The sequence below is a fragment of the Balaenoptera physalus genome (assembly GCF_965194825.1).
Source record: "Balaenoptera physalus genome assembly, chromosome: 3".
In the NCBI taxonomy this organism is placed as follows: domain Eukaryota; kingdom Metazoa; phylum Chordata; class Mammalia; order Artiodactyla; family Balaenopteridae; genus Balaenoptera; species Balaenoptera physalus.
In genome coordinates this window covers 145605265-145631892 of record NC_138890.1, presented here as the reverse complement: position 1 = coordinate 145631892, position 26628 = coordinate 145605265, and the positions used below count along the sequence as shown (strand labels likewise).

Below are 26628 nucleotides of genomic sequence, written 5' to 3'. Positions count from 1 at the left end.
TCATTTGATACTATTCATTCCTTCACACATCCCCCTCCACTGGTTTCTGCAAAAGCTATTTTCTTCTGGTCTTCCTGCCTCTCTGGCCTTCCCAATCTCCCCTGCTGGATCCTCCTCCTTTGCTGGTCCTTTACATCCTGCCATCACCTACAGTTCCACTCTTGGCCTCTTTCAGCCCTGCGTGCTCTCCCTGAGTGATCCCATTTATATGCTTACTCACAGCTATGTCTTTAGCTCAGACCTCTCCCAAGCTCCAGAGCCTTACATCAAACCACCTCCTACTGAACTGTACTCAGATATCCCTGTGGCACATGTTTAAAAAACTCAACATGTCCAAAACAACTTAATTTTCCAACCAAATATGGCAGAACCATCAACTAGTCACTGATGTTAGAATCCAAATCGCTTCAATATTTTTAATCCTTGGTTAAACATTTATCTCGTTTGAACAATATTCTAAACTTTCTCACATTGAAGTAATTTATATAATCGTTACTATATTATTGTGAAATCTGACAGACAACTGCGGGTAGCCAGGGGATTTGCTAATCAAGAGTAAGAGGGGATGCACAGTCATATACGGACAACCTCGAAGCAATGGAATGTGTACACAACTTGCTCACAGACTTCAAAGATTTACTTTACTTAAAGCTGTAAAGATGTCAAATTTTTATAAAAATAATAGTTTAAATTTCAATAACAAAATTCACTGTTTAAAAGAATCTGGTTTATAACTGTTCCTATGAAATCTGGTGTAGAAGACAATTGTTTGTGGTTTTGATGTTCATAAATCAGATTAAAAAATACAGCAACAAAAACATTTGCTCTGGTAAGGAAAAGCTAGTAAAACATAATGCAATTCATATTTTATCTAAAATTTTAGAAAACTATGTAAAACTTTATAATTGTCATATTATAATGCAATTTACTTAGGGGACAACAAATTACACATGATATATATAAAAAGTTGGTTTCCTAGTCATTGAAGTGAAAATGCAACATAAACACTTGAGATTCTAACTTGTGGTTTCTGGCTGCATTTCTGACTAAAGTGAGAGAGATGGAATTCATGAAATCCTCAGTCCTTTACAGGCCTCATAAAATCAAACTACAGAATGCTCAGCTCTTGACACAGAGATCCTCACTACAGTGACGGTGGTGCATCTGCAGTGATGTGGAATCTGGGGCTTTTAGAAGCCAGGTTACATTCTCAGCAATACTGTACGCTAAGCCAGTCTGGGAAATCCTGGCTGCCTGATAACCCAGGTACCATATGTAAGTTAAGTAGTTCAGCATAATAAAGTTATTTAAATATTCAAGGAAGAATTAGATATTTACCTTCCAATATATTATTAAATTTTTTCCATCAGAACTCCACTCTCTCCAAGTATCTGGTCCCTTTGAAGGAACTAGAAGAGAGATTTAAAAGTTAGTATTTGAAGATGCATACTATGTCAGTTGATAAGATCAATAAGTGGGATGGTGGTATTTGAAATTTTTGTCTAGGTTTTTGAAATTCTCAATAAAAATGTGAAGAAGTCAGTGGCTTCCACTTAGAAAATGGAGCAATGGAAAAGCTGAGCTCCAAATGTCTACAAAACACAAGGCCCCTTACAATGGGTTAAAATCACCCTCAAGTCCCTCAAAAAAGGGTTCAAGGGTGCCTCTCCATCTCACATCCGTCTCCCTCCCCTTTACTCAAGCTGGCTCTGGCTACACGCTGGCTTCCTGGTTGTTCCTCAAACACGCCAAGGACACCTGCCCCAGGCTTTCTGCACTTCCTATGCCCTCTCTTCCTCTGCCTAGAACTTGCCTCCTCTGAATTAACCACGTAGCTTCCTTCACCACCTCCTTTATATCTCAGATCAAGTGTCACCTTATTAGTGAAGTCTCTTCCAGCTGCTCTATTTAAAATTGCAACCCCTCCTCCTCAACCGCCTGGCCTTCATTCCCTAGCCCTCTCTCTAGGTTTTATTTTTTTCTGTGTCACTCACTGCCACCCAATACGCTATTATATACATATTTTAAAAACTCATTTCTAATCCCCTATCCTATAAACTCCATGGGCAGAGACTGCTGTTTTATTCACTGCTATATTCCTAGTAACTAGAACAATTCCTGACACATGGTGGACACCCAACAAGTATTTGTTAAATGAATTAATGCCTTCGTCTTAATGAGGCGTAAATAAAATGCTTCCTCTTGGCAACAACAGCTCACAACTGAAAGCAAAAGCAGCCAGTCTCCAACATGACCAATGATATTGGTCTCGCTTCCTGACATTCACGCCCTTGTGTGGTCCCTCCCACACTGTATCAGCGTTGGCCTGCGTGACAAGTAGGGTACGGCAGATGTGATGTATGTCCCTTCTGAGGCTAGGACATAAAAGACATTGTGGAGGCTGCCTTGTTCTCTCTTTGATCACTAAGTCTGGGAGCTGCTGGCTGCCACGTTGAGGACACTCTGGCAGCCCTATGGAGAGGCCCGCATGGTGAGGAACTGAGGCCTCCTGCCAACAGGCATGTGACTGAACCATCCTGAAAGCCAATCCTCTAGCCCCAATCAAGCCTGCAGCCCCTACCCACATCCCGACTGTAGCCTCAGCTAAGCTGTCTGAATTTCTGATCCACAGACACTGTGAGATAACAAATGTTTGCTGGTTTAAGCCACTGAGTTCTGAGGTAATTTGTCATAGCAACAGATAACTAGTACACTCTCTCCCTGGACTCAAGCCTGATCCAAATAATTCTTACGTGCGCTGTAAGGATCCTCTCTCATCTTTCTAGTCTTCATGTGGAGAGACAAAATCTGGGTTAATACCTGTCCTTTTTTGTCTTACTGTTTGTTAAATTTTTTGGAAGAAGTTTTATAGTCCCTATATTATATAGTTCAAATAAAGCTTTTGCTATCTTTTGTTGAATGATTTCTGAAAATTACATCTATTTCTAAATTTTTTGCTTTGTTTTAAAGCTGACATCTGCTTAATCAAGAATAGTATATCTCATTCTGTCTTTAGAAGTTATCATACTTAGAAAACCAGTTACCTGATTTTATAGATATATTGACCTGGGTGTACCACAGAAACTAAAGTTCAAGAACTTGTAGTCCCATCCATTTCTCAGGCCTAGGTCACAAATAAAAATTCCACCAAATTAGCTTTATTAATAATTGTTTTCAATAAAGAGACACTCTAAATAGGATATTAAAACTCCAGGAATAGGAGGAAAGAGTGTGAGGAAAATCACTCTAAAATCTTACTACGGTTTCAAGTTTGGTTTCCTATGTATCATTTTAATACAGCTGCAATCATATCGTGGCTAGGGTAGCCTAGTCCTTTCACATAACACATGCCAAGCATTTTTCCATATTATCACAAAACTTGAAAAACCATCATTTAAAATGTCTGTATGGTATTTTACTAGCAGGCATTATATAGTTACACAATTTATCTAAACATTCTCCTGCTTTTAGTCACTCTGGTGACATTTTCTTTTAAAAACAAAATTTCAGGATCCATAGTAATAATTAGCCATAAGTCACTCAGTTAACTTACTGGCTTCTGTGGTTAAATATTGTCTTTCATTGCTCCACTTGCTCCATTTCCAGAAGGGGTCAGTACAACAACGAATCCGAAAAGTATATATGGTATATGGATTTAACTTATCCACAGCAGCAAGATAACTTGAATTTTCTATTCCTCTCATTGTGACATTCCGCTATTAGAAACAAATATATATATTACATATATAATATCACATGTATATGAATACATACATATACGCATATATTTTTTTTTAGAAGAAAGCCTCCCAAATTTGTAACATAAATTGACTGAATGTCATAAGAGTTTACCTCTGTAAAACCAAAGACAGTTCATCCACTATAATTTAATTCTTATATAAATGCCAAATCAGTGAAATTATGTTCTGCAACAGCAATAAATAAAATTGAGTATCTTTTTAGTCCAAATGTTGGATCTAAGTAATAATGGTCAATTAATTATGCAGAGAAGATGATATTCAGTCAATGGTTAATGGTAATGCAATATACCTTAATATAACTTAGTAATCTAAGATGACCTTGAGGATTAAATACATTATTCAGATGATACTTGGAAACTGACTGGAGGCAGGCATCATCTTATGCATCTTTTTTTATATGGCACTTAGAACCTCTAGTGTGGTGCTAAACATGTAGACTATTCAACAAATATTTAAACTAAATAAATGAAGATGAAGCAATTCTAAACAAATTTGAGGATTTGCATGCCTCAGGAAAGTCTCTGAGTTCCCAATTACTTACTGCAAAAAAGTTTTTTGGGTTACGTTTTGCAGTTTGACTGATTTTCTAGAAATTATCAGTAAGTTTCCAAGTGACTATTTAAGTACATCATTTATTTTGGACCTACCCCAAATTACAAGATGGTGCAGCATAAAAGTCAACCTAAGTATTTAAAATGTACAAAAAAGCCGTGTTTTGACTTATAACGCCCAATTATAACTTGCTCCTATTGCTGCACTTAGCAGTTTTAAAAATCACATCCTCTCTTTGGTGCCGATTAGTCCATTAACTAACACCAATGGTTACAGCAAAAACTACTAATTCATTCACAAATTTATTGAGCACCAGTTACATGCCAGGTACTATACTAGACCTGGAAATATTCTGAGTAGTAAAAGTCAAACACGTTCTATAATATCCGGTATTATAATTGTTTTTAAGTGCTAAATATAATGCTGTTATGATATTGATATATAATGTCTTCACGCTTAGTAAATCTCTATAATAAGTAATCTGAGCACTTATGCATACCAATTTACTTAATTCTTTTTGAAAACTAAGTATTTTATCCAAAATAACCTCAAGGGAAGTTTACACAAGAATCTTACTCACCAATTCATGTACTGAGTTAGTTTTATTAATTTCAATTTGACATAACAGTTTAATCTTTGCAAAGCTGCCTGGTAAATGCCAGGAAAGTGTAACAGCTGTTGAACTGATATCCTTCACTTTGACTGAAGTAGGAATATGGGGATGAACTGTAAATACAATTTTCAAAGATTACTTTAAAAGCTCTTTTCTAATACGACAAATGAGAGTCAAAGAAAACAAAAAACAGAAGAGATGTCATCACTGCTGATCAACAATGTTCCACCCACCGTTGTGTGGAATACAAATCTCACCTTTACTGCTGACACCAGGCCAGCATTGTTTAAGAACCATTCACACTCAAGGTTCCTCAGTTGGCATCAGAAATACTAAAAGGTAGTAAGTCAGTCTCTACCTTTAAGGAACCCCTCATTTACTTGGGGACTGACAAACAGAAAGAAGGAAAATCAACAAGAGTATATACATTAAGTCCTAAATGTGTGGTACAGATATTCACTGCTACAGGAATTTAGATGTTAAGTGTAGATGTACAGTGAAGATAGGGCTTAAGATGAGCTTTGAAGGATGAATCAGAATGAAACTGGCAAAACAGATGCAGAAAATCATTTCAGGCTGGGGTCTTGGCAAGAACAAAGGTACAGTGAAGCAAACTGCACATTACACTGGTGATAGTGCATATACCAAATTGAGTGATGGGAAAGAATCACGTGGAAGATATGGCTGAAATGGCAGAGGGCAGACAAATATATATAAAACTGCCATGCAAGTATAAGATGTAGCTTTTCTGACCTTATGGAAAAAATCAAGACATAACAAAGATGATGAGAAGGAATAATTGATAAAAGTGACTTATATTCACAAGTAAGGCAACAGGAGCATCTACTAATCACTTGCCAGGCTGTATTATAATGCATTTGGTTTAAGCCCTTATGCCCCTGACTGTCTCTAAGAAAAGGCCTCTACGCCACTGCTCTGTGTGTTGCTGAGCCTGACACAGAGTTGATACACATGGAATGATCACAGGAATGAGTGCCAAAAAGACACGCCTCTTTTATTTCTATTTTGAGCTGTACATTAATAGGGTTGGTAAATATTCAGAAATCATCAGCAGTAAAAAGGAACAAACTATTTACTGATACATACTTGGATGGATCTCAAGGACATCATCCTTAGTAAAAAATGCCAACCTCTAAAGGTTAAATAGTGAACAACTCCATTTACACACCATTCCCAAAATAACAAAACAATAGCGATGAGGAACAGACTAGCTGTTTTCCAGGAACAGAGATTCTAGCACGTGCCCGTGTTTGTTGATGGGGGTGGGGGTGGTGTTGCTACAGTGACAGCGGGAGGCGGTTCCTGTGGGTGACAGAAGAGTTCTGTATCTGAACTGTATTGGTGGGTTGCGTGAATCTGTACGTGGATCTGACTGCACAGAACTACACACACACACACACACACACACAATTAAATGCATATAAAAACTGGTGAAAACTGAGCAAGGTCAGTAGTCTGGTTCAGTGTTGAACCAGGGTCAACTGCCTAATTTGGACATGGTACTACAGTTACATAACATGCTACCACTGAGAAAGTCGGATGAAGGACTGTAATTATTTTTGCAACCACCTGTGAGTCTACAACTATTTCAAAATAAAAAGGTTTTAAAAATTGGGCAAAAAACTATTTTCAGAAATCAAAAACTATCAGATAAAGCCACTTACAATTTCTATGAAACAATTAATTCAAATTTTTATTTGAATTTAATAAAACAGTGAAACTTGAAATTATAAAGATTTTTAAATAAAATTTACAAAATTAGTATTAAGTAACTATAAAGGAAATAATCAGTAAAAAGTAATCTCTAGAAGCACTTTTCATTAATCTCAAGACATTTTACCACTTCTAAAGTTATTTTTAAGACATTGGTTTATGCAGCAGCTTACCTTTTTCAGTTATGTTAACTAAAAGTGTTGATTCTGATTGACCCAGAGGATTTCGAGCATTCAACGTAAAATTGTATATTTCTTGATTTGGAAGCATTTGAAAGAATAACTGATAGCTTTCATTTGTGGGCAACTCAACTCTTTTAAATCTAACATATTTTCCTGAAAAACTGAATTAAGAGAACATTAAGGAATATTAAAATAATTTCAAAATGGCAAGAGATTTATTGTAGGAAAAGATGAACGGGTAAATTTCTAATAAATTTTTTTTAAAAAGTCTGTATTTCTAATTACAGATATACTACATACTCAGGGAAGAAAATATATACAATGCAGAAAACAGAAGAAAAAAATCAGCCATAGCCCACTACCCAGAGACAGTCTCTGTTCATATTTGAGGGTTCTTCCTTCTAGAGGCTTTTTTAAAAAGACGACAAGATATCAAGTCTGCATGTGTCTAAAGTGCAGTATTTATAGTATACCCAATTTTCTACAGCATATTTTGTTTTATATTTGTTCTCATAATATAAATGAAACAGAGCATCTTCTTATGTCATTTAACATCCTTCCAAGGTACTCCTCACTGTTTGACAACCTTTCCCAGAGACCTTTACCTTTCAAATAAAGTGTAACTTGTATTGCGTGGGCCCACCAAGAATGTCGGTCTTCCTGGATTCCAAGTGCATATAATCTCTTTTAAGTCATATGTCTCACAGTTCAGTTTTTGAGGAATATCAGGTGGATCTAATAAAAAAAAAGAAAAAAAGGTAGTTACTTTGATTATGTATATTTTCTCTGAAAACGTTATGTTTCATAAATGTTAATTACATTTTGGACAATTTCCTTAAAAAATCATTTGCTTACATTTGAATGGTGCAGGAATTACCATTCTTTGTATAGCATGTTGATTCAGAGTTCATATTACATTAGGAGTGATGGATTAACTTAAGAGTTAATCACTTAACTTAAGAGTTAGTCACTTAAGAGTGACCATTAGCTCATTTGGAAACTCCCCAATAGCAACCTGAAGAGATCAACTATCATGTTTTTCCCTTAAATCCCATTTCAGAGTCCATCAAATCTCTCAAAGGAACCTTTGTCCAACTAGTTAAATCAGAAAAATCTACAGGTTAAAAGTATTATTACCTATCCTCTTCATACTGTGATTTGAAAAGAAGTACCAAATCATAAGTCAGTATAAGCCACGTTACAAGCTTCAGAGTTCTTAAATAAGTTATAAGGACTATTATTTACAAAGTCACTCTTCGTAAAATTCTACATATCCCTATATTCCAAGTGACTACTGATCTTTTGTTGTTTTCCTTCTTTAATGAGACTGTTCTGTCTTTGTAGGGGCAAGACAAGAAAAAGAAAAAAAGTTGTTTTTGTTTTGTGAGACAGAGTGATAAATAAAAATTCTACAGTCTGACACTGATTATAGAAAGTGATATTTCTGTAATCTTACTTAACCAAGCATATACAGAAACTGATATTTCCTACTGTCATATTTATCCAAACTATCTTCCATGGAGGTAAGTTTTGTTAAACGACTATCTACTCATTGAAAAAGTCTAAAAGATAACTTTATTTTTAAAAACCTGAATTTTTAAAATAGTCCTTAGTTTATCAAACAAGACTTAGAAAATTTCACATACTTTCCCCAGAGATAAGCATTACATCCTTCAAGTATCTTAGGTAACATTAAGAGAAGTAATGAGTATTTATATGAAAGTTTACCAACTGGATAATAAAACTAACACTGACACATTTATTTTGAAAACTGTTTTAAACTTAAGGACAAACTTTTGGTCGTTTTATTAAATTCACATACCCCAAATTTTGAGGATATTTAAAATGCTGATTATTATATATATTTTAGGATTTGGCAGCTATATTAAGTTGAAATACTTAAAATCCAAATAACAGGAGCAAACTAGACAGAAGTAGAAGGAAAAATTGAAGGAGAAAAAAATATGAGAGGGCAGTACTTGAAATATACTGATTTTTCTTTTCAAAGAAATTCACTTACAAAAGAATCAACTGAAGCTAGGTAAAAGCTCAGTATAAATCAATTGTCTTTCTATGTAGCAGTATACAGAAAACGCAATTTTAAAACATCAATTTTTAATAGCACCAGAAAACATCAAACACCTAGGAATAAATTTACCAAAAGATATAAAAGACCTCATATCACTAAAATAAATCAAAGAAAATCTAAATAAATGGAAGGTTATACCATGTTCATGGTTTGGAAGACTCAATATTCTAAGAATAAAAATCCTCCTAAATTGATAGATTTAATGTAATATCAATCAAAATTCTGTCACGTTTGAATGTGTATGTGTGTGTGTAGGGGAAAACTGACAAGCTGATTCTAACATTCTTTTCAGCCTTTTCAGTAAATGATGGGATAACACGCTACCCATAAGGGAAAGGAAAGTAAATCTTGATCCCTAACTCACACCACAGTCTGCCCTTGCTGCAAGTTTCTAAAGAGCTCCCTCTGAAGTGAAATGTTACTGCTGTTCCTGAATTGACAAATATTGATCAATATTTCAACCTCCAAATGTTATAAATGAAAGCTAAATTATGAACTAAATAGGTTTGCGCTAGAACTATGATAAAAGATTAGAACATTGTTAGAAACAATAAAAACAGTGAATATTCTCATTTTTTAAGTTTTAATTTTTTATTTCATTCTTTTAAGTGAGTATCTCACTTTTTGGTATCACTTATCAAGCAGTTTCACTACACTGGTTCTTTACTAAGACTCCATGATCATTTGTGAGGAATGTTGCACATCACTTCCTAAAATTCCATTTAGGAAAGAAAATTTAATTTTTTAAATTTCTAAAATTTAAATTCGAATATATCCTCACTCTCACTTGCATTCCAAAATGCCTTATTGGAAGGCAAAAAGAGAGTAAGGTTACAGCCATCAAGCTGAGAAGGGCACCTAATCCCCTTCCCTTGGGAATCTATCAGCAAATGAATGTAATTTATCATACATTTCTATGGAAGTAAAAAAGTGACTGAAAGCGGCTGATCCACAGCATAACTGACAATCATAAGAAAAAAAAAATCATAAGAAAAATCACTGAGTGAGCAAAAGAAAATGACAAAATCCATTCACTACATTTCACACATTTTATTCATGAGACCCTTGGACCATTAGAAACTTTAAGTTCCGAATGTGAGCAGGAAGGGAAGCACTGCTGGAGGCAAAGCCATCAGTGCATTAGAACATTACAGTTACCACAGGGGAGGGGACAGAAAAGCTCTAAATACAAAAGTATCTGTGGATGCACAACACAAGCCATATAGGTAGGGCAGTCCACCCACAACAACTTTTGGAAACGTCATGGAACGTAGAAGTGACCATGTTAAAAGATGCCCCTGCATTACGGAGAGTACATCAGACACAGAGCACAGTGAGAGGGGGACTCTTCCTCCCCCCATGTCCTGCAGCCACCCTCCTCTCATCAGAGAAGCGTAGGTTATGCTTTTGAAAGATTTTGTGTAAAATCATTACAATTTCTTTAATTCAGGTACTTAAAAAAAAAGGTATGCTTTAATTAGGTGGGAAATTAATTTATATGAAAAAATTCCTAAATGATGTAGGAGTAAGAAATATTATATACTACCTGCCCTTGACTCAACAAAGCTGTTAACTAAGAATTTAAACTAAAAATTAGCAGATGAATGTTTCAAATCTTATTACAAAATCTACAAATTATATAGATACAGGTATGTAGAAAACAAGCTTAGAACTCACCTTAAAACAAGCAAAAATGCTGGTACCCTCATATGTCATTTGTATCAAAGAATAAAAAAATAAGAAAGAAATAAAATCGTCCCCCCAAAAAAGCATTAAGGCTTTCAAAGAGGACCAAAACAGATTAATAGGAACTCTTTTCTTAAAAAAAAAATTATATACTTACATCCTGCAAAAATAACTGTTCCAAACATGTTATCTTCTACAGAGAAAACCACATTTGTTCCACTACTTTCGGAAGCAGAAATATTACGGATCTTGATTGCAACATTTTTCCCATCAAGATGGATAAGGGGACAATATGTACTGCCAATCTGTGCTGATAACACTTTTTCTTGAGTCACACAACATACTGTTATATCTGAGCCTACAAGTAGCACTCTGTCTTGAGGAAAAACCTTAGTCTGAGAATCAGGAGACCCTAGAAAGAGCAAAAGGAATTATAAATACTTTAGAAGTCTTTTACATAAATTAGCCCAGTGCACATAAAACACACTGTTAGGTACTTTGTAATTATGGTGGCCCAAAGATAAGGTACGCTCCCCAGGTTTCAAAGGAGCAAGACATACACAAGAAATAAAAATGTGTGTGGTTTTATTTACTTATGACGGGGTGATGGTGGGGGAGTAGAGGGGACTGCAGGTCAACGTGTAAGGTCACAGGTTAATATCTAAGAAGTCTAAAGGTTCAAATTAAGCGGGTTTATCCACATGTGAAAAATCCACACCAAGAAAAAGGTACACATTAAATAATTCCATTCCTTTGAAATTATTCTAGGTATTTAGATCAGATGTCCTACTTTCCATCAGCTTGCATGTATGGTTAAATACTCCACATCCTAAAAAGCACTTTCTAAAAAAAATCCCAACTCTGTAGGTTAAAGCCACCCCTTTGTTTTTATTTTCCTAAATAGCCAATTTAAAAATATTATCTCTAGTCTCCTTTCTACCTACTCATTCTTTAATCTACTGCAATCTGGCTTCTACTCTGGCCACTTTACTAAAATGGCTCCGTGGCCTAACTACTCAATCCAATGGCCACGTCTTAGTAATCTTTCCTTCAACTTCCACAACATCTGGTATGTTGCCTGAAGTCTTCCTTCTCAAAACTCCCTTCTCTCTTGGGGTGTAGACTACTTACTTTTGCTACTCTTAACCCTCCGGCTGCTGTTTGCTTTGCTGGCCTCATTTTCTTCCATCCTCCCCTCCTCATACAAGCTTCTAAGAGATGTGTCCTTGGTCTTCATGCCCCTTTCCTTGAGTTATGTTAACCTCCAAGATTTAAAAAATTTCACATCATGTATGTTAATGATTCTCAAACACACAGTTGACCCTTGAACAACACGGGTTTGAACTGCATGGGTTCACTTATGTGTGGATTTTTTTCAATAGTAAATACTACAGTACTACAGGATTTGCAGTTGGTTGAATCCTCGGATATGGAACCACAGATACGGAGGTTCCATGGGTATGGAGGGCTAACTATAAATTATGTGTGGATTTTCCACTACATGGAGGGTCGGAGCCCCTAACCCCCAGTTGTTCAAGGGTCAACTGTATATTTCCAGTTCAAACTAATCACCTGGATGCCGAATTTGTATTCCCAACTGACAATGAGAAATTGCTCCCAGGCACTTCACAGCTACCTCAAGCTCAACACATTAAAATTGAAATTTATCTTTCCCACCTAGTTTGTTCATATAGTTTCTGTCTTATTGGACAGCATCACCAGCTACTCAGCTGCCCAAACTAATAGTCATCTTCGGCTCTATTTCTCCCCTACCAAAAGCATAGGCACTAATTCTAATTCGGTCTCTTCAGTGTTTTTATACTTCTTCCCTCTTTTCATTTCTAAACCCAGGTGTCCTATTTTATACCTTCACTGTCTTTTGCTGAACTACAAGATTCTCCTTATTAACCTGCCTGCTTCCAGTCCTTCCTCCCTCTGATCCATTTCTCCACATTGTCACTAGAGTGAATAATCTACAATGATTACCAGCCTTTTAAAGCCCTTTATTTTATTGTCAACAATTTTCTAGGCCCTCTCTCACACTGCCAACATTATACCTGCATATGAGTTTTATTCAATGTACAGATGATTTTTGATATACCTGCAGATTCACACTGTTAATTTTATTTTATTTTTTTGTCCACGCCACATGGCATGCGGGATCTTAGCTCCTCGACCAGGGATCGAACTTGCACCCCCTTCATTGCAAGCTCGGAGTCTTAACCACTGGACTGCCAGGCAAGTCCTATACTTGCGGATTCCCATGTTCTCTGCAGTAACTGCAGCTCACAGCGGTCTGCTCTATGGGCAAGAAATTGAGAGCTATATTTTAAAAATATGGACTTGATCTCATTACCGCCTACATAAAATTTTTAAATGTTCTTCCAATGTCTATTCGAAGTGATTTTTAAACCTGGATGTTTATCCAATCACTCAGTATGTTCTTTAAAAATACAGATTCCTGAAGCCTATCTCAGAGTTTTTGAATCAAAATGTTCTGGGGTGGAAGACTTGGAAGATCCCCAGGTGACCCTCATGCATCCAAATGGGGTTCAGAGAACTAAAACCGTGAGCTAAACCCTACCCTTAAGCAAGACTAATCTAATTCATCTGAAACGAAAATTCTTTAAATATGCACTTACAAGAGATGTTCTTCAGTGGGCTCCAGTCACTCCACTCTTTGCGACCAGAGAACTGAGGATCATCAATGTAGCATCTAATTCCCACATAGTGAGTGGCGCACTCCAAGGGCATGTCTGAGATCCAGCTCCAGTGATGAACTGTATCTCTGCCATTCAGAGTTGTGTTGTGGGTCACCTACAAAATGAACACAAACACAAAATTCTATTTCCAAGTACTATGTCCTGCTTTCCTTTAGGGTTAAAAAAACACAACAGACTGTATACAATTACCAGCTAAGTAAATCAAAGCTTTGTTCTTTTGTAAAAAGAACCTATGCCTGTTTTCTATAAGGCATAAAAAGAGAGTTGTAGTAACAATAATTATGATTCATTTATGTTTACTTCTTCAACTTTAGGGCCTACTTCATTATTACACAAGATGTTAATATTTCAAAACATTCAATACAGTTCATGAGAAAATATACCATTGCCTAAAATGGTCCCATTTTTCATGGAGAAAAAACAGTTAATGCTTTTTTATCTCCAAGGGTTAAAGTCAAAGAGAGGAGAGCATTTCAACAAAATAAACTATTATTTTAGACTGGATTTTTTTTTTATATAAGTGTCATATATTTCAACTTTTATTTTTTTATAATAATACAGAAAGCTTAATTTCAATTGTGGAAAATGGGCAAGATTTCAACCAAATATATAAGGATATACTAAAAGAGACCTTGGGACTTCTGGTTAAAGACAACAGATTAAATAAATGTACTTCCTTCTCTTCACTTCATGAAATTCCTCTAGAACAAAAGTACAAGATTTTTTTTTAAAAAAAAGGCACAGATGCACAAGGGCAAAAAATTGAAGAAACAACACCGGTAAGATTCTGGACACTGGAAAGCAGTTGGGCAATGGTAACTAACTATGCATTCTAAAGGCTGGGGCACTCCTGCCTTCTTCCCTACTCAGCCCCCAGGATACTGATGGCCAAGTACATACTCACCAGGTAAGAGTCTAAACAAACTTTTCTAAGGAACATATGAACAAGTCAAGATAAAAACCTAAAATAATATTAAGATTTTTCCAGCTTGACAGCCCATCCTAATCACATACAATGATGTCCCAGTCAACAAGTCCCACCCAGGCAAACAAAAGTTCCAATTAGACTTGTTTTATCTTTCAAGAACCACTCACTTAAATATGAGCAGCAACCAGGATGACCAGAAAGTGGAGAAAAAGCTCTAATGTGAAAGTCAAAGGTCAAGATAAAAAAAAAAAAAGCAATGTGAATAAACAGAATGCACAGAAAGAAAAAAAATTTTAAATCACTGATATCCTCAAAGATAAGAAGAGATATTGCATCCATGAAACAAGAACATGATAAATTTTTTTTAAAAAGCACTAAGAAGAGAAAAGGGATCTCTTGTATATTAAAATGTATATTAATAGAAATTCAAAAGTGCAAGATAAAGTTTAGGAAAAATTGCTCAGAAAATAGAGCAAAATACTGACGGAATGTAAGAATGATAAGACAATTAGAGGAAAGGTCAGAAAGGTACAATTTCTAAAGAACAGAAGTTCTAAGAAAAAAAGGAGAAAACAGAGATGAGGAAATCAAAGACATAAAATAAGAAAATTTCCCAAGCTGACAGGCATGTGTTTTCAGACTGAAAGGGGCCTAATGAGTGTCCAGCACAACAGATGAAGATAGATCCACAATGAGAAGCAAATGGAACAATGCCTTCAAAATCTTGAGAAAATTTCCCAACCTAGGATCTTTTACCCAGCTAAACTAGCAATCATGAGTGAATGCAGAATAAAGACATCTTCAGAAATGTAGTATCTCAATGTATTCATCAAGTAGCATTTTACATTCCCACCAGAAGGGTATGAAAGTTCCAATCCTTCTGCATCTTCTCAATATTCGGAATTGACAGTCTTTTAAATTTTCCTGGCAACTGATTTAAATTTTTTTAAATAAAGTATATCTGTAAGCTACCACTGCAGTTAGCAGAGAGTATCTACAAAAAATAGCAAATAACTACTAGAATTTATGCTTCCACCAAAATGAGGAAACAAGGAATTCAGGAAAAAGAGGATCCATCATAAGACAAATATAAAAGGAATCCTCTGGATGAGGATGAACCATAGCTTCCTAACAAATGTGTTGAAAAACATAGAGGTTTGTCTTGAATGGGTTACAGGTATACCCAGGTATTAATCTCTTCAAACCAAGGGTTGGCTACTGGGAGTGGAGGCTGCTGGAGCTCCTGAGAAACCTCAGAATACTCAGCTATTTGCCACACTTTGTGCTATACAAATATTGGCAGCATCCACATGAGCTCTTATATGAAAAGGGTCAGGAAGTAAGTCAGAAGGCCCTCAGAGAGATGTATTCACAAAGACAAAACTGATGTTTGTTTGAACATTTAGACAGATTCACACAACCTAGAAAGAATTTAGGATTGAATTAATGAAGCAGACAAATAAAAACTAAAAGTACAAGACAATACAAGAAGATGTACAGAAAAAAAGGAAAAGTAAGAATAGTAAACACTACTTGGTTCAGTTATAAATAGTGTTTACATAACTGTAATCCAAATAATGAATAATGGTCTACCAAAAATCATAACATAATGATATTGGAAAAAAATAAGAAGTGGAGAGAGAGAGAGAGAGGGAGAGGGAGCACGCGCGTGCGTGCACACGCATGTGAGTGCACATACATGCGAGTGCGTGTCCCTGGGCTGGGAAGTGAGACAGGACTAAATTCTCATTTTCCATTGTGGGAAGTTAATAAAACATTGTTCAAAAAACTAAAATAATAATAATAATAAGAGCAACATAAGCGTGCTATCTGGAAAAATGGAGACAAATAATAAAAGAATCAGCTAAAAGAATTCATTGTTTACAAGAGAGAAGAATGAGAGGAGGAGAGAGGGCTGCATAACTCCCAGGCATCATCCACACCCTGGCTTGCACAGTGCAAAGCTTCCACAGCTGTTTGTGAGGCTGCGGGCAGAAAATGTCAAGTTACAAATGAAACACTATAAATGAAACTTATAAATGAAACTCACATTTATAGTGTTTCATGATCTTTAATGATCTTTAAACTATTACAAAATAATAGCATTATAACCTGTCATAAAATGACTGATTATAAGCAATTCTACCTTAAATACTAATAATATAATTATAAATAAAAATGTCATATTTACTATGGACAGGAGTAACTTTTTAAAATTAATTTGTTCTAGCTCTACTTTTCTTGCCTCTTGTTATTTTTCCCCACAGAAAGATTTTTCTCCAAAGATCATATTCCAGAAAGTAGGGAATTACTATCTTGCCATTGCTGTCTTGTTACGCATCTTCTGGCAATGAGTTACATGACCTTAGAATAATATTTCCATTCATTTATGTTTGATTTCACTTACATGTCAAAGAGTATCCCTCTTACTCCGGCATCCCTAAGTCAGTTAAAAAAACAAACAAACCATCTAGCTCCCAAAGCAATTAATAACAACTAGTAGCTGTTTAGTAGCTTTATAAATATCATATCATTTACTACAGCAAATATTAGCACCACTTTACAAATAAGAAAAAGGAGGTTTTGAGAAGTCATCCTAAGCCAGTAAGTAGTAACACAGAATATAAAATGTTAGGCCATAAAAAAAGCTACACAATACAATTTTAAATAAGTAATAGTTTTAAGACAACAATGGTAGAGCTATATCAAAGTTAGCTGCAAATCAGACTGACACACAAGAATTGCCATTAAAACTCAAGAAAAGAGAGAGCATTTTTACACTGAAGTAATTAGAATGGGCTTTAAAATAAGGGATAGGATTTGACCTGGGTCTTGAAATGTGTATTCAATTTGTATAGGTGAAAAGGAAAGGGAGGGCATCTTAGATGAAAATAAGTATACTGATTATGTAATACAATACAGATCGTACTGGTTAAGGAAGAGCACAGACTCTGGAATCAACTGTCTAGGTTTGATTTCTGGTTCCTCCACTTAATGTCTTCCTGTGACTCTGATTCTTCATCTGTAAAATGGGGGTGATGCTAATAGAGCCTCCCCCAGGGGCCTGTTGTGAAGATGCAAACTATTAACATATAGAGAGCTTTCACAATAGTGCCGGGAAGGGGAATGCCAGAAGCATTGGATACAAGATAACTACAATTATGGCTGCTATTGTTTCAGGATGTAATACATAGGTTGTCAAAAAGGAAAAATAATACAGTGGCTATGAAATACAGAATAATCCTATTTATTATCTTTACTATTTTATCTATGTACTTAGGCAAATAAACTGTAAAATCATGGTCTTCTAATTCTTAAGTCTATAACTAGGCATATTTCAAGTGCATTAAAGAGGAAAAGAGTAAAAGGATGAAAGAGGGAATTCCCATGTACTAGCTGTCAATACTTTTCACTGCTATTTCTCACTATTCCTTAGATTAATAACAAACTAAAGATGGATCATTAGGAAACTATTCATAAACAAGATTTTAAAAATTAGAGGAAAAAAAACCATGTACTATTAAATATAAGAATGTTATTTTGGATTCAGATAAATTCAAACTTACAGATTTATTCAAACTTATAGATTTATACAAACTTATAGATTTATACTTATAGATTTCTCAACAATTACTATGGCTAAATATGTTGCAAAACATTTATTTTTACGTCTATAATGTTAGATAATTTATAGTAATATGTAAATTAAATTATATGTATATTTTTAATTTCATTTATATAAAAACATGCATATAAAAAAGGTTAGACAGGAATACACAAAGATATTGTTTACTATGTTCAAGTGGCAGAATCATGGATTAATCCTCCCTTAATTTCCTAAACTTCCTATAATGGTACACATTATTTCATTAATTTAGTGATTTTTTTAGGCATAGCATACAGTTTTTAGTGAACCCCCAAAGGATATCTGATTTACTTCTTTAATAATCTAAAGGTTCACTGTTGCCACTTTAAAATTTTAAAAAAGTATTCGGTTTCTTTAATATCACAGGAAAAAAACTATTTTTGTTCAAACTTACTAATTTTACGATTTCCATATTCTTTTTACGTAGAACTTTGATTTCCCAGATGACATTTGAGTGATGTGGAAAAACAGAACCCTTGTCATTCCACTTTAGGTGTAATGTAGAAGTTGAGAAATCAGCAGACAAATCCAAGATCTCTGGAGCATCTGGAATTAAGGCTTAAAAAAAGGAAACAAAAGATAAAACGTAGTCAAATAAGTAACTATTTTTCATATTATAATCCCATTAATCAACTAATTTTAAACTCTACTTCTTGATCAAAAAACAATTAAGGATTAAAGTAAATTCTTGCACCTACTACTGAAAAAAGAGAATAAATATATGTATTTATTTGTATAAGCAGCTCCCAGTTGTTCATCAGCCAAATCTGAGAAAATTATTTACCAGCCCGCTGGTTCAAATCCATAATACATCTTCTAATACAAACAGCAACTGAGTTCCCACAACACTCCAGTGTCACTGGGTCTGAAATCCCCAAGCAGACAACATTGGAGAGAAGTAAAAAAGCTCCCTTTGTATAGATTATGGAGAGCTGGCCTTGGTAAACCTTTCCATCTGTTTTCTCTGCACCCTTCCCCACTCAACTCCAGTCACAGCCTGCATGCTAGGGAAAGTTACCCACTTGAGGATGCAATGAGCTACTACTGGCATAGGCAGCAGTAAACAGCAGCAAGACCGTGGTAGTGACCAAAGCATTGAGCTGAGGAAGCCAACAAGGTTCTAAGAAGTACTTGGCAGGATCTGGGAAGTCCTTCAGAAAGGCTAGTTTGCAGTGGTGTGCAACAGGTCTGCAGGTGACTGAGAAAGAGATAAGGTGATCCAGCAGGAGACAGCTGGAGAAAGCCTGGCTATAGTAATAAGGATGTGGCTCAGGACGCCATATATGGAAAAGAAAGGACAAAATCTAATGGGCATTACAAAGAAATGACTGGATCAAAGAAATGAAGGATTAATAATAACAAGACATGAAAATATCTAAGATTTCTTCAAGTCACTAGCCCAGAAAGCAGGAAGAAAGGCAAAAGGTATCAGGGACAATTGTGAAGAGATGTGGGAGTCTGGCCATGGATGACTAAGTGTTGGGGAAAAAAAGACCATCAATGGACGGGGGAGGTGCAGACAGTAAGTGAGAACGGGGACCAATCAGAGTGTGCACACAGACTCAAGAGGAACTCGCTGAGTGCAGCTCAAGAAATGAACATAACACACTGACACAAAACAGCCGAAGCTTGTTTGACAGCTAGTGACACAGTCACACCTTCAGGGAGCCAGAGACCCCAGCAAGAATCCTGAGAGGGAATGACGTAGAAGCAGAAGGAAACCAGAGAAAATCTGGGATCACTGAGATCAGAAGGAATGGGCTGTCGTCCAGGCCCAAGAAAACAGAGTTCAGAGAGGAAGGCTGAGAAAAGACCACTGATGCTGGTGAGGGTACCGTCAATCCCTGAGAAAGAAGGCTGGCAGGGCAGTAGGCTCTGAAGCTGTAGTACAAAAGGTAAAGAGAAAAACCATGCTCAGGATAGAGCCTCTCACAGGGAGAAACTGGTAAACTTAAAAAAACAAAAAGGTAGCCGAAAGAGTAAGGTATTCTTCAAAATCTTCAAGTCTTCCTACCTGTAAGGAGTATAGTGATGAAAAATGTGGGGATCAGTGGGAAGCACACAGGTATAGCCTGCTCTGCTCTATGTAATTCAGGCTTTCTGGTATGAAGGGCTCTTTCTTGCCTGTGCTCTCCTCAAATGACAGTAAGGTGAAGGGAAGCTAAAAGAAATCCAGAGTCACAGCCTCTCAGGCCCCATATCTATCCTAGTGCTCCCCGAGGAAGTTCAAGGACCATTAAGTAAAGTCACTTCCAGCACAACTGCGGGAGCTGACAGAGGGAGGGTGGCTGAATGTGCTGAAGAACAAAAATGGCAAAGCAGACTAAAATAATATAAATTATATATAATATAAATTAGTTTTGGAACTTAAAAATAAGTTTTTACTAAACTTAAAATGTACTGACCACAGTGCTCTACACTGGATTTATGTAAAATGTTTAGGGCAGCACAGGAAATAGAACATGTGGATTAAAGCCTAAAATATGCAGCAGTCAACAGTTACACAGCTACATAAGGACAGTGGAGGATGCTTTACACGAGAAGTTTAAGTGGGAAACTGCTTTTAAAAAAGAAGGAGCAAATGAGGAGTAACAAGCTGATTCAGTGCCAGGAGGGACAAGTTCAAGGTGGCAGGGCAACCACACAGAGCAGAGGCTGCCAAGAACACGGATCCTTCAAATGTTCCAAGATGACACAACGTAGTAACTTAAAATTATGAAACATGAGAGTACTTTATTAAGGCAACACTCATCTATTAAAATGCTTCCCTCCCTGAAAAGTACACATAATTAACGTTTTATCTAAATAGCAGTGGGCTATTCTTCAAAACCCAAGTCATATCTAATATTTCAAGCTAAAGACAGTAACAGCCATAATTACAAATGAAAAGATTAAACACAGTTTTTTCACGACTTCATAGTATACTTCTTCATTGTATACCAGGGAAGTTCCCCTAAGCTCCCACGAACTGTCATCTGCATTTTTCTCCAGCTAAAATACACTTGAGGACAATGTTAGCTTGCTTTCTAGAAACTAGAAACTTTTCAGCTAGAAAAAATGTCATCAGTCTTGTTTATTTTTTAAATAAAGCTGGTTTATCTTTACCCATAACCTCCATGCCCCTTCTGCCTTAGAACATCAGAAGATGGGAGCTTTCCCAGCTCTTTTATAGGATCCACATTATTTATTCTGCCTCATACAGATCCAAATTTTTAGGTTATTTTAAGAAACTTAGAGATTAAAAATCTTACAAAGACTTATTTTTGTGCTTGCCCTTGTCAATTAGAAGCTTATTAGAGGGGACTTTCCCAGTGGCGCAGTGGTTAAGAATCCGCCTGACAATGCAGGGGACACGGGTTCGATCCCTGGTCCAGGAAGATCCCACATGCTGCGGAGCGACTAAGCCCGTGCACCACAACTACTGAGCCTGCGCTCTAGAGCCCGTAAGCCACAACTACTGAGACCGTGTGTCACAACTACTGAAGTCCGTGTGCCCTAGAAGCCTGCGTGCCGCAACTACTGAGCCCACATGCTGCAACTACTGAAGCCCGTGCACCTACAGCCCATGCTCCACAACAAGAGAAGCCCACGCACTGCAACGAAGAGTAGCCCCCGCTTGCCTCAACTAGAGAAGGCCCACGTGCAGCAACAAAGACCCAACACAGCCAAAAATAAATAAAATTTTAAAAAAGAAGCTTATTAGATATATGTATATGTGTTAAACATCTTCTTTGCTTTATATGTATACTTTTGAAAGCATCTTAAGATTTGGAGAAAACTTAATTTCTCATACTTTTATTTAGTAGCAAACTGCCAAAGAACCCAAATCTTCTAATGCACAGCTCCACTATCATTTCACAGCATCTCTTGCATATGACAGGTGTTCAAAGGTTTGCTGATGGACCCACCTCCTTCTCTTATATTCATCTAATTTGCTTTTCATTTTCTTATCAGTATTTTTCTTATTTGAGTAGCAGTAGTAATATCTTAATGTTGGGATACTGTTAATCTAATATTCAAATCACAATGAGGCCCATTATTATTAAAAATGCTGTCAACAAATTACATGCTATGCAAAAACAGTGAACTATTAATCAAGTAAGTCACCTAGAGTCTGTCCTGATTTGCCTTTCTAATTCTAACACTGTTATCTTCAAGTAGCTTCCCAGACAGAACCTTCTCAATCCCTACTGAAAAAGCAGACAGCACAAATTGGCTCTCTGACAGAGTCCTGGGGAAATTTTTAAAAATCTGGAATAAAATTAAGTTAGATTCCCTCATACCTTAGTACAAAATAATTCCAGATGGATGAAAGATTTAAGCATGATAACAAAACCAAAATCTCATGAAGAAAAATATCAAGAGATTCTATTATATAAAAATGAAAATTGGTGGTATGAAAAAAACACCACAAAGTTTAAATTTTAAACTTGGAAAAGTATTTGTAGCAAAGAGGACAGAAGTGATAACCATACTATACAGAAAGCTCTTGTGAACTAATGAGGAAAAAGATGAACTTCAACATGAGAGAAAATTTCAAAGGACATAAGTAGTTCAGAAAAGAATAAAAATGACTGATAATTTAAAAACGTAATCACAGAAATATAAAAACAACAGCGCTATAATTTGGGGGCCATCAGATTGAAATCGCAAAACTAAGAGAGATAGACAATACCCAGTCCTGGCAAGGATGCAGACCAGCAGGCATGCTCTAATATGATGTCTGTGGGAATGCAAAAAGATTCAAAATGTGGGGGGAACAACTGGTAGCGGACATCAAGAGTCATAAAAAGCAGATGTCTTTAATGTAGCATTCCCAATTCTAGGAATTTAGCCTAAGAAAATCATCACACAAATTCAGCAACATATATGTGCAAAAAATGTTCATTAAAGCATTGGTAATTATGCTGAAAGACTGGAAATAAAAATCTCAATGTTAATAATCAATGACAATCCCAAACTCCCTAGCTATCCCTCCCCCCCAAAACTTCCCGCCCCCAGCCCCGCCCCACCCCGGTTTGAAATTGACGTGTACACACTGCTGTATTTTAAATGGATAACCAACAGTAGGATGACCTACTGTATAGCACAGGGAACTCTGCTCAATATTATGTAACAACCTAAATGGGAAAAGAATTTTTAAAAGAATAGATACATGTACATGTACAACTGAAAAAAAAAAAGACATCTATCTAGTTCAATTTTACAAGGCCTCTATTTAAAATGATGTGGTAATTGATTATAATAAAATAGTATAATAAATAAAAAAATTTAAAAATAAAATATATAATTTGCTAAAAATAAAATAAAATAAAATACAATTTGCTAAAAAAAAAAATCAATGACAAAGTAATTATGGTACCTCCATTCAGTGGAATACTAGGCAGCTATAATGTAGATTTATTTACATAATAACTTGAAAATCTATCTATATCTTCTGGTAAGCCTATCATAAAGTAATATAAACTTTACTGTTTATATATACACACACACACACACACACATACACATACATAGAGAACACATGTAAGTATTAACAATATTTCTTCCTGGGTATTGGGATCATGGCTGATCTGCACAAAACAATCTCACATGTATCTCACATACAACTACAGAAAGAAAATAACAAACATGGCTCTTCTTTATCTTGAAAACAGCCCTAAGTAGCACTTTACCCAGACAATACTTCAGCCAGAAAATGAGACTGGTTCTAAGTTCCTGGACAGCATGCTTTGCTATTATCCTTTCAAAATCTGTGCTATCTCAGACACAGACCACTCCAAACATGCACCTTGTCTGTAAAATTGGAGAGATCACCAAGTTGTTTATATTTTCTTTCCCTTGCTTCAAAATAAGTCATCCTTATAAGACTCATTGTAATATCATTATGATGTCATCCTATAATAGTTGTCAGAAGGCAACAAACCTGCTTACCCCACCATTAAGAGAGTCAAGACCACTGGAGTTTTTAAGGTCTCATTGCATGGCAAAATTTCCATCTCCAAGAGCCTGGATTTATTTCATGCTTCCACCCAGCTTGTAGCATATGTCCTAGGCATTCGGTCAACACATCTATAAAAGATGCCTGCTATGTGCAAGGCACTGGACTAGACACTAGGTGTAGAAGACAAAGTCTCTGCCCTCAGGGAACCCATTTTCTTGTAGAGGAAACACACAGGAAGCACCTAATTATATAATAAATTATTTATGCAATTGTGAGAAATACCACAAAAGAGAAATACAGACTGCCTAAAGGAATGTTAAGAAAGGAATGGGGTCTCCTCTGGGAGGGGATGGTCAAAGACTATTTCCTAGGGATGGCTGAGGAATTCTGAAAGGCATGCAGGAATCAACAAAGTAGAGGGGTAGGAGAAGAGAATCCAACCATGGGAAGGACCTTAACTTGTGTGACGTCTATTTGACTGACCAGAGGAAGAGTTTGCTTCCATCTTGATCTTGGCTATGCTCCACAATTGGAAGTATGGTCGCTGGGTAAATGAGAATATTAGTTTAACAAAAGATATAAAAGAATGGTAAATTCCTGTCAAATATAAGGCAGCACAGTACTAACAAAGGCACCATTCTGAGTTATTTTCAAATCAATTTTCTTTTCAAATACTTACAAACGTTTTTTTCATTTAGTGTGAATTTACTTATAAAATTTCCAAAATCGTGTAAAGGATTTATTGTTATTTCATGATCACCAGGTAAAAGAGCTGGGAGTTTAATATTTTTCTCCAATCGATAACAAGAATGGGACCTGCAATATAAGAAATCAAATTTTAATTAGCAGATAAAATTGAGCGCAATTTTCATAAAAACTTGATTAACACAAAATCCACTGGAAAATACTTTGTTCTTTTGTATACAAAAATATGACAGGTTATATCCCATTTTAAGACTGCAAAAAAGCGAGGTACATGGTAAGTCCATCAATGTGGTGGTAGGAAAAATAACCAGACTGTATCAGAAAGTCAAGAGAGTAAGCAGAGACGATTCTATCAAGAAACTTAGGGCTTTAGCATGGCCTTCAAACCCCGCCCAACCCTGCCTTTGCACACACCCTGCCCCCCACACCCCCCTTCTGTACCGACCACTAAAGGGTCCCCATCAGTGAGACTTCCACCAGCTTGTCTGCTCCTCTGTCTTGCCTCACGGGTCACTCGTACAAAACATTCTGATGTTCTCATCAGCTCCGCTTTCAAAGTGCTTCTAGTTACCACCCATTACCTCTCAGACAAAAGTGAATTTTTCTCCTGTGGTTCCATGGCCCTCTGTATCTTTACAGAGCATGTTTACGCGCTTTGTTATTCACGTACGTTTCTAATTTCCCATAAAATTTAATTCAAGCAAAAGGACTTTGGGTGCCTCCTGTATCACCACCCTGCCCCGCACAGGCCTCTTCACATTCCTAAGTGAATTTAGGACTGAGGACTTGAAAGGGTTGGCTAACCTCACGTGTGAGGTTTCTTTACGTGCCAGCAGCACAAAACCACCCGAATTCTCTAAATCATGCTTTTTCATACATTGATACCATTGTACCCAATATTCTCTCAGGTTGGAATGCCTTTCTGTCCTATTTCTGCCGAGAAAACTGAGTATTCCTACTCCACCACCACGCTTCTGACAGCCTCTCTGGACCACACACTCCTTAGTCAACGCTGCCTCAGACCATCACAGACAATTAGCATCAGCACTTAGTCCACAGCATCGTTATGATCTGCTTCTCGTGAACTCCTGGAGCCAGGATAACTTCTTCCCTGTGGGGCCTGCAGTAGTCAGTAGTGCTATTTACCAGATTTTTCGGATTCTCCCCTTCTGGATTCACAGGAGGATTGCACTTCCCTGCTCCTCTGAAGCAAGGCATGTCCATGTGATGTTATTTGTAGAGAAAATGAGTGAAGGTCACAGTTTCTAAAAGCCAGGAAGGCTCTAAAAGCCAGGCAGACTCTGCTCCCCTCCCGTCCTGGTGCACTGGGAGATGAGGGCCCCCTGGCCTGTGGCCCTGAGGGAGGGAAAAGGGGCAGAGATGCCAGCTGACCCCAAGAGAGACACAAAACACAAGCGGGAGTAATCCTTTATTTTCACTGCAGAAAATAAGGACATAAGATTCGAGGGTTTTTTCTGCAATAAAACCAAGCTCGTCCTGGCTGATAAATTACCATCACACTGAGACTAATGTTCAACAAATGTACACCGACTGGGAAGAAAATCTGAGTGTATTTAAATCCACATTTATGTCAATTTACATTAGGACCACTTATCAACACACTGGTGCTTGGAGCTCTGCACTGAACTTCTCTGGCGTTGCTAAACAACTCAGAGCCCCACTGGGGTTAGGGAGAAGCAAGGAGAGTGTTCTGGCTTGCAGACAGCCCGAAGGCTTCCACTCCAAGCTCCAGGACTTGCAGCCACTCCAAGATTACCTGAGAGGGTAAGGCAGTGTGATGGAACCTACCACTTGCCTCCTAATGTCCACTTCCCCCCTTTCCTTAGTAACACTGCCACAGGTTTATCCGAGTACATTGCCATCAGCTATGAGAACACATCACCTAGCCTCTTATGCAAATAAGTTTAGCCACTGGACTAAGTTCTGCCAATGACATGTAAGCAGAGGTGTTGTACGGGACTTCTGAGAAGTCTTCCTAAAGAAAACCATCTCCTTCCTGCTTTCTGGAAGGCAGACGTGACAGCCACTCCTGAAGCATCATCTT

General features: G+C 36.7%; 1 protein-coding gene across 5 annotated transcripts in view; it reads right to left on the bottom strand.

Annotated features, from left to right (window-relative positions):
• LIFR (LIF receptor subunit alpha) overlaps positions 1–26628 on the bottom strand; it is a 91820-nt gene that overhangs the window by 29742 nt on the left and 35450 nt on the right. For all 5 annotated transcript variants that reach the window (XM_082453694.1, XM_082453695.1, XM_082453696.1 and 2 more), the window contains 9 exons: positions 24538–24674; positions 18309–18472; positions 13260–13434; positions 10775–11029; positions 7448–7577; positions 6834–7003; positions 4894–5039; positions 3554–3716; positions 1339–1409 (listed from right to left, as the gene is read on the bottom strand). In XM_082453694.1, coding sequence (XP_082309820.1) covers positions 1339–1409; positions 3554–3716; positions 4894–5039; positions 6834–7003; positions 7448–7577; positions 10775–11029; positions 13260–13434; positions 18309–18472; positions 24538–24674 — 1411 coding nt within the window. The remainder of the gene's footprint in view (positions 1–1338; positions 1410–3553; positions 3717–4893; positions 5040–6833; positions 7004–7447; positions 7578–10774; positions 11030–13259; positions 13435–18308; positions 18473–24537; positions 24675–26628) is intronic.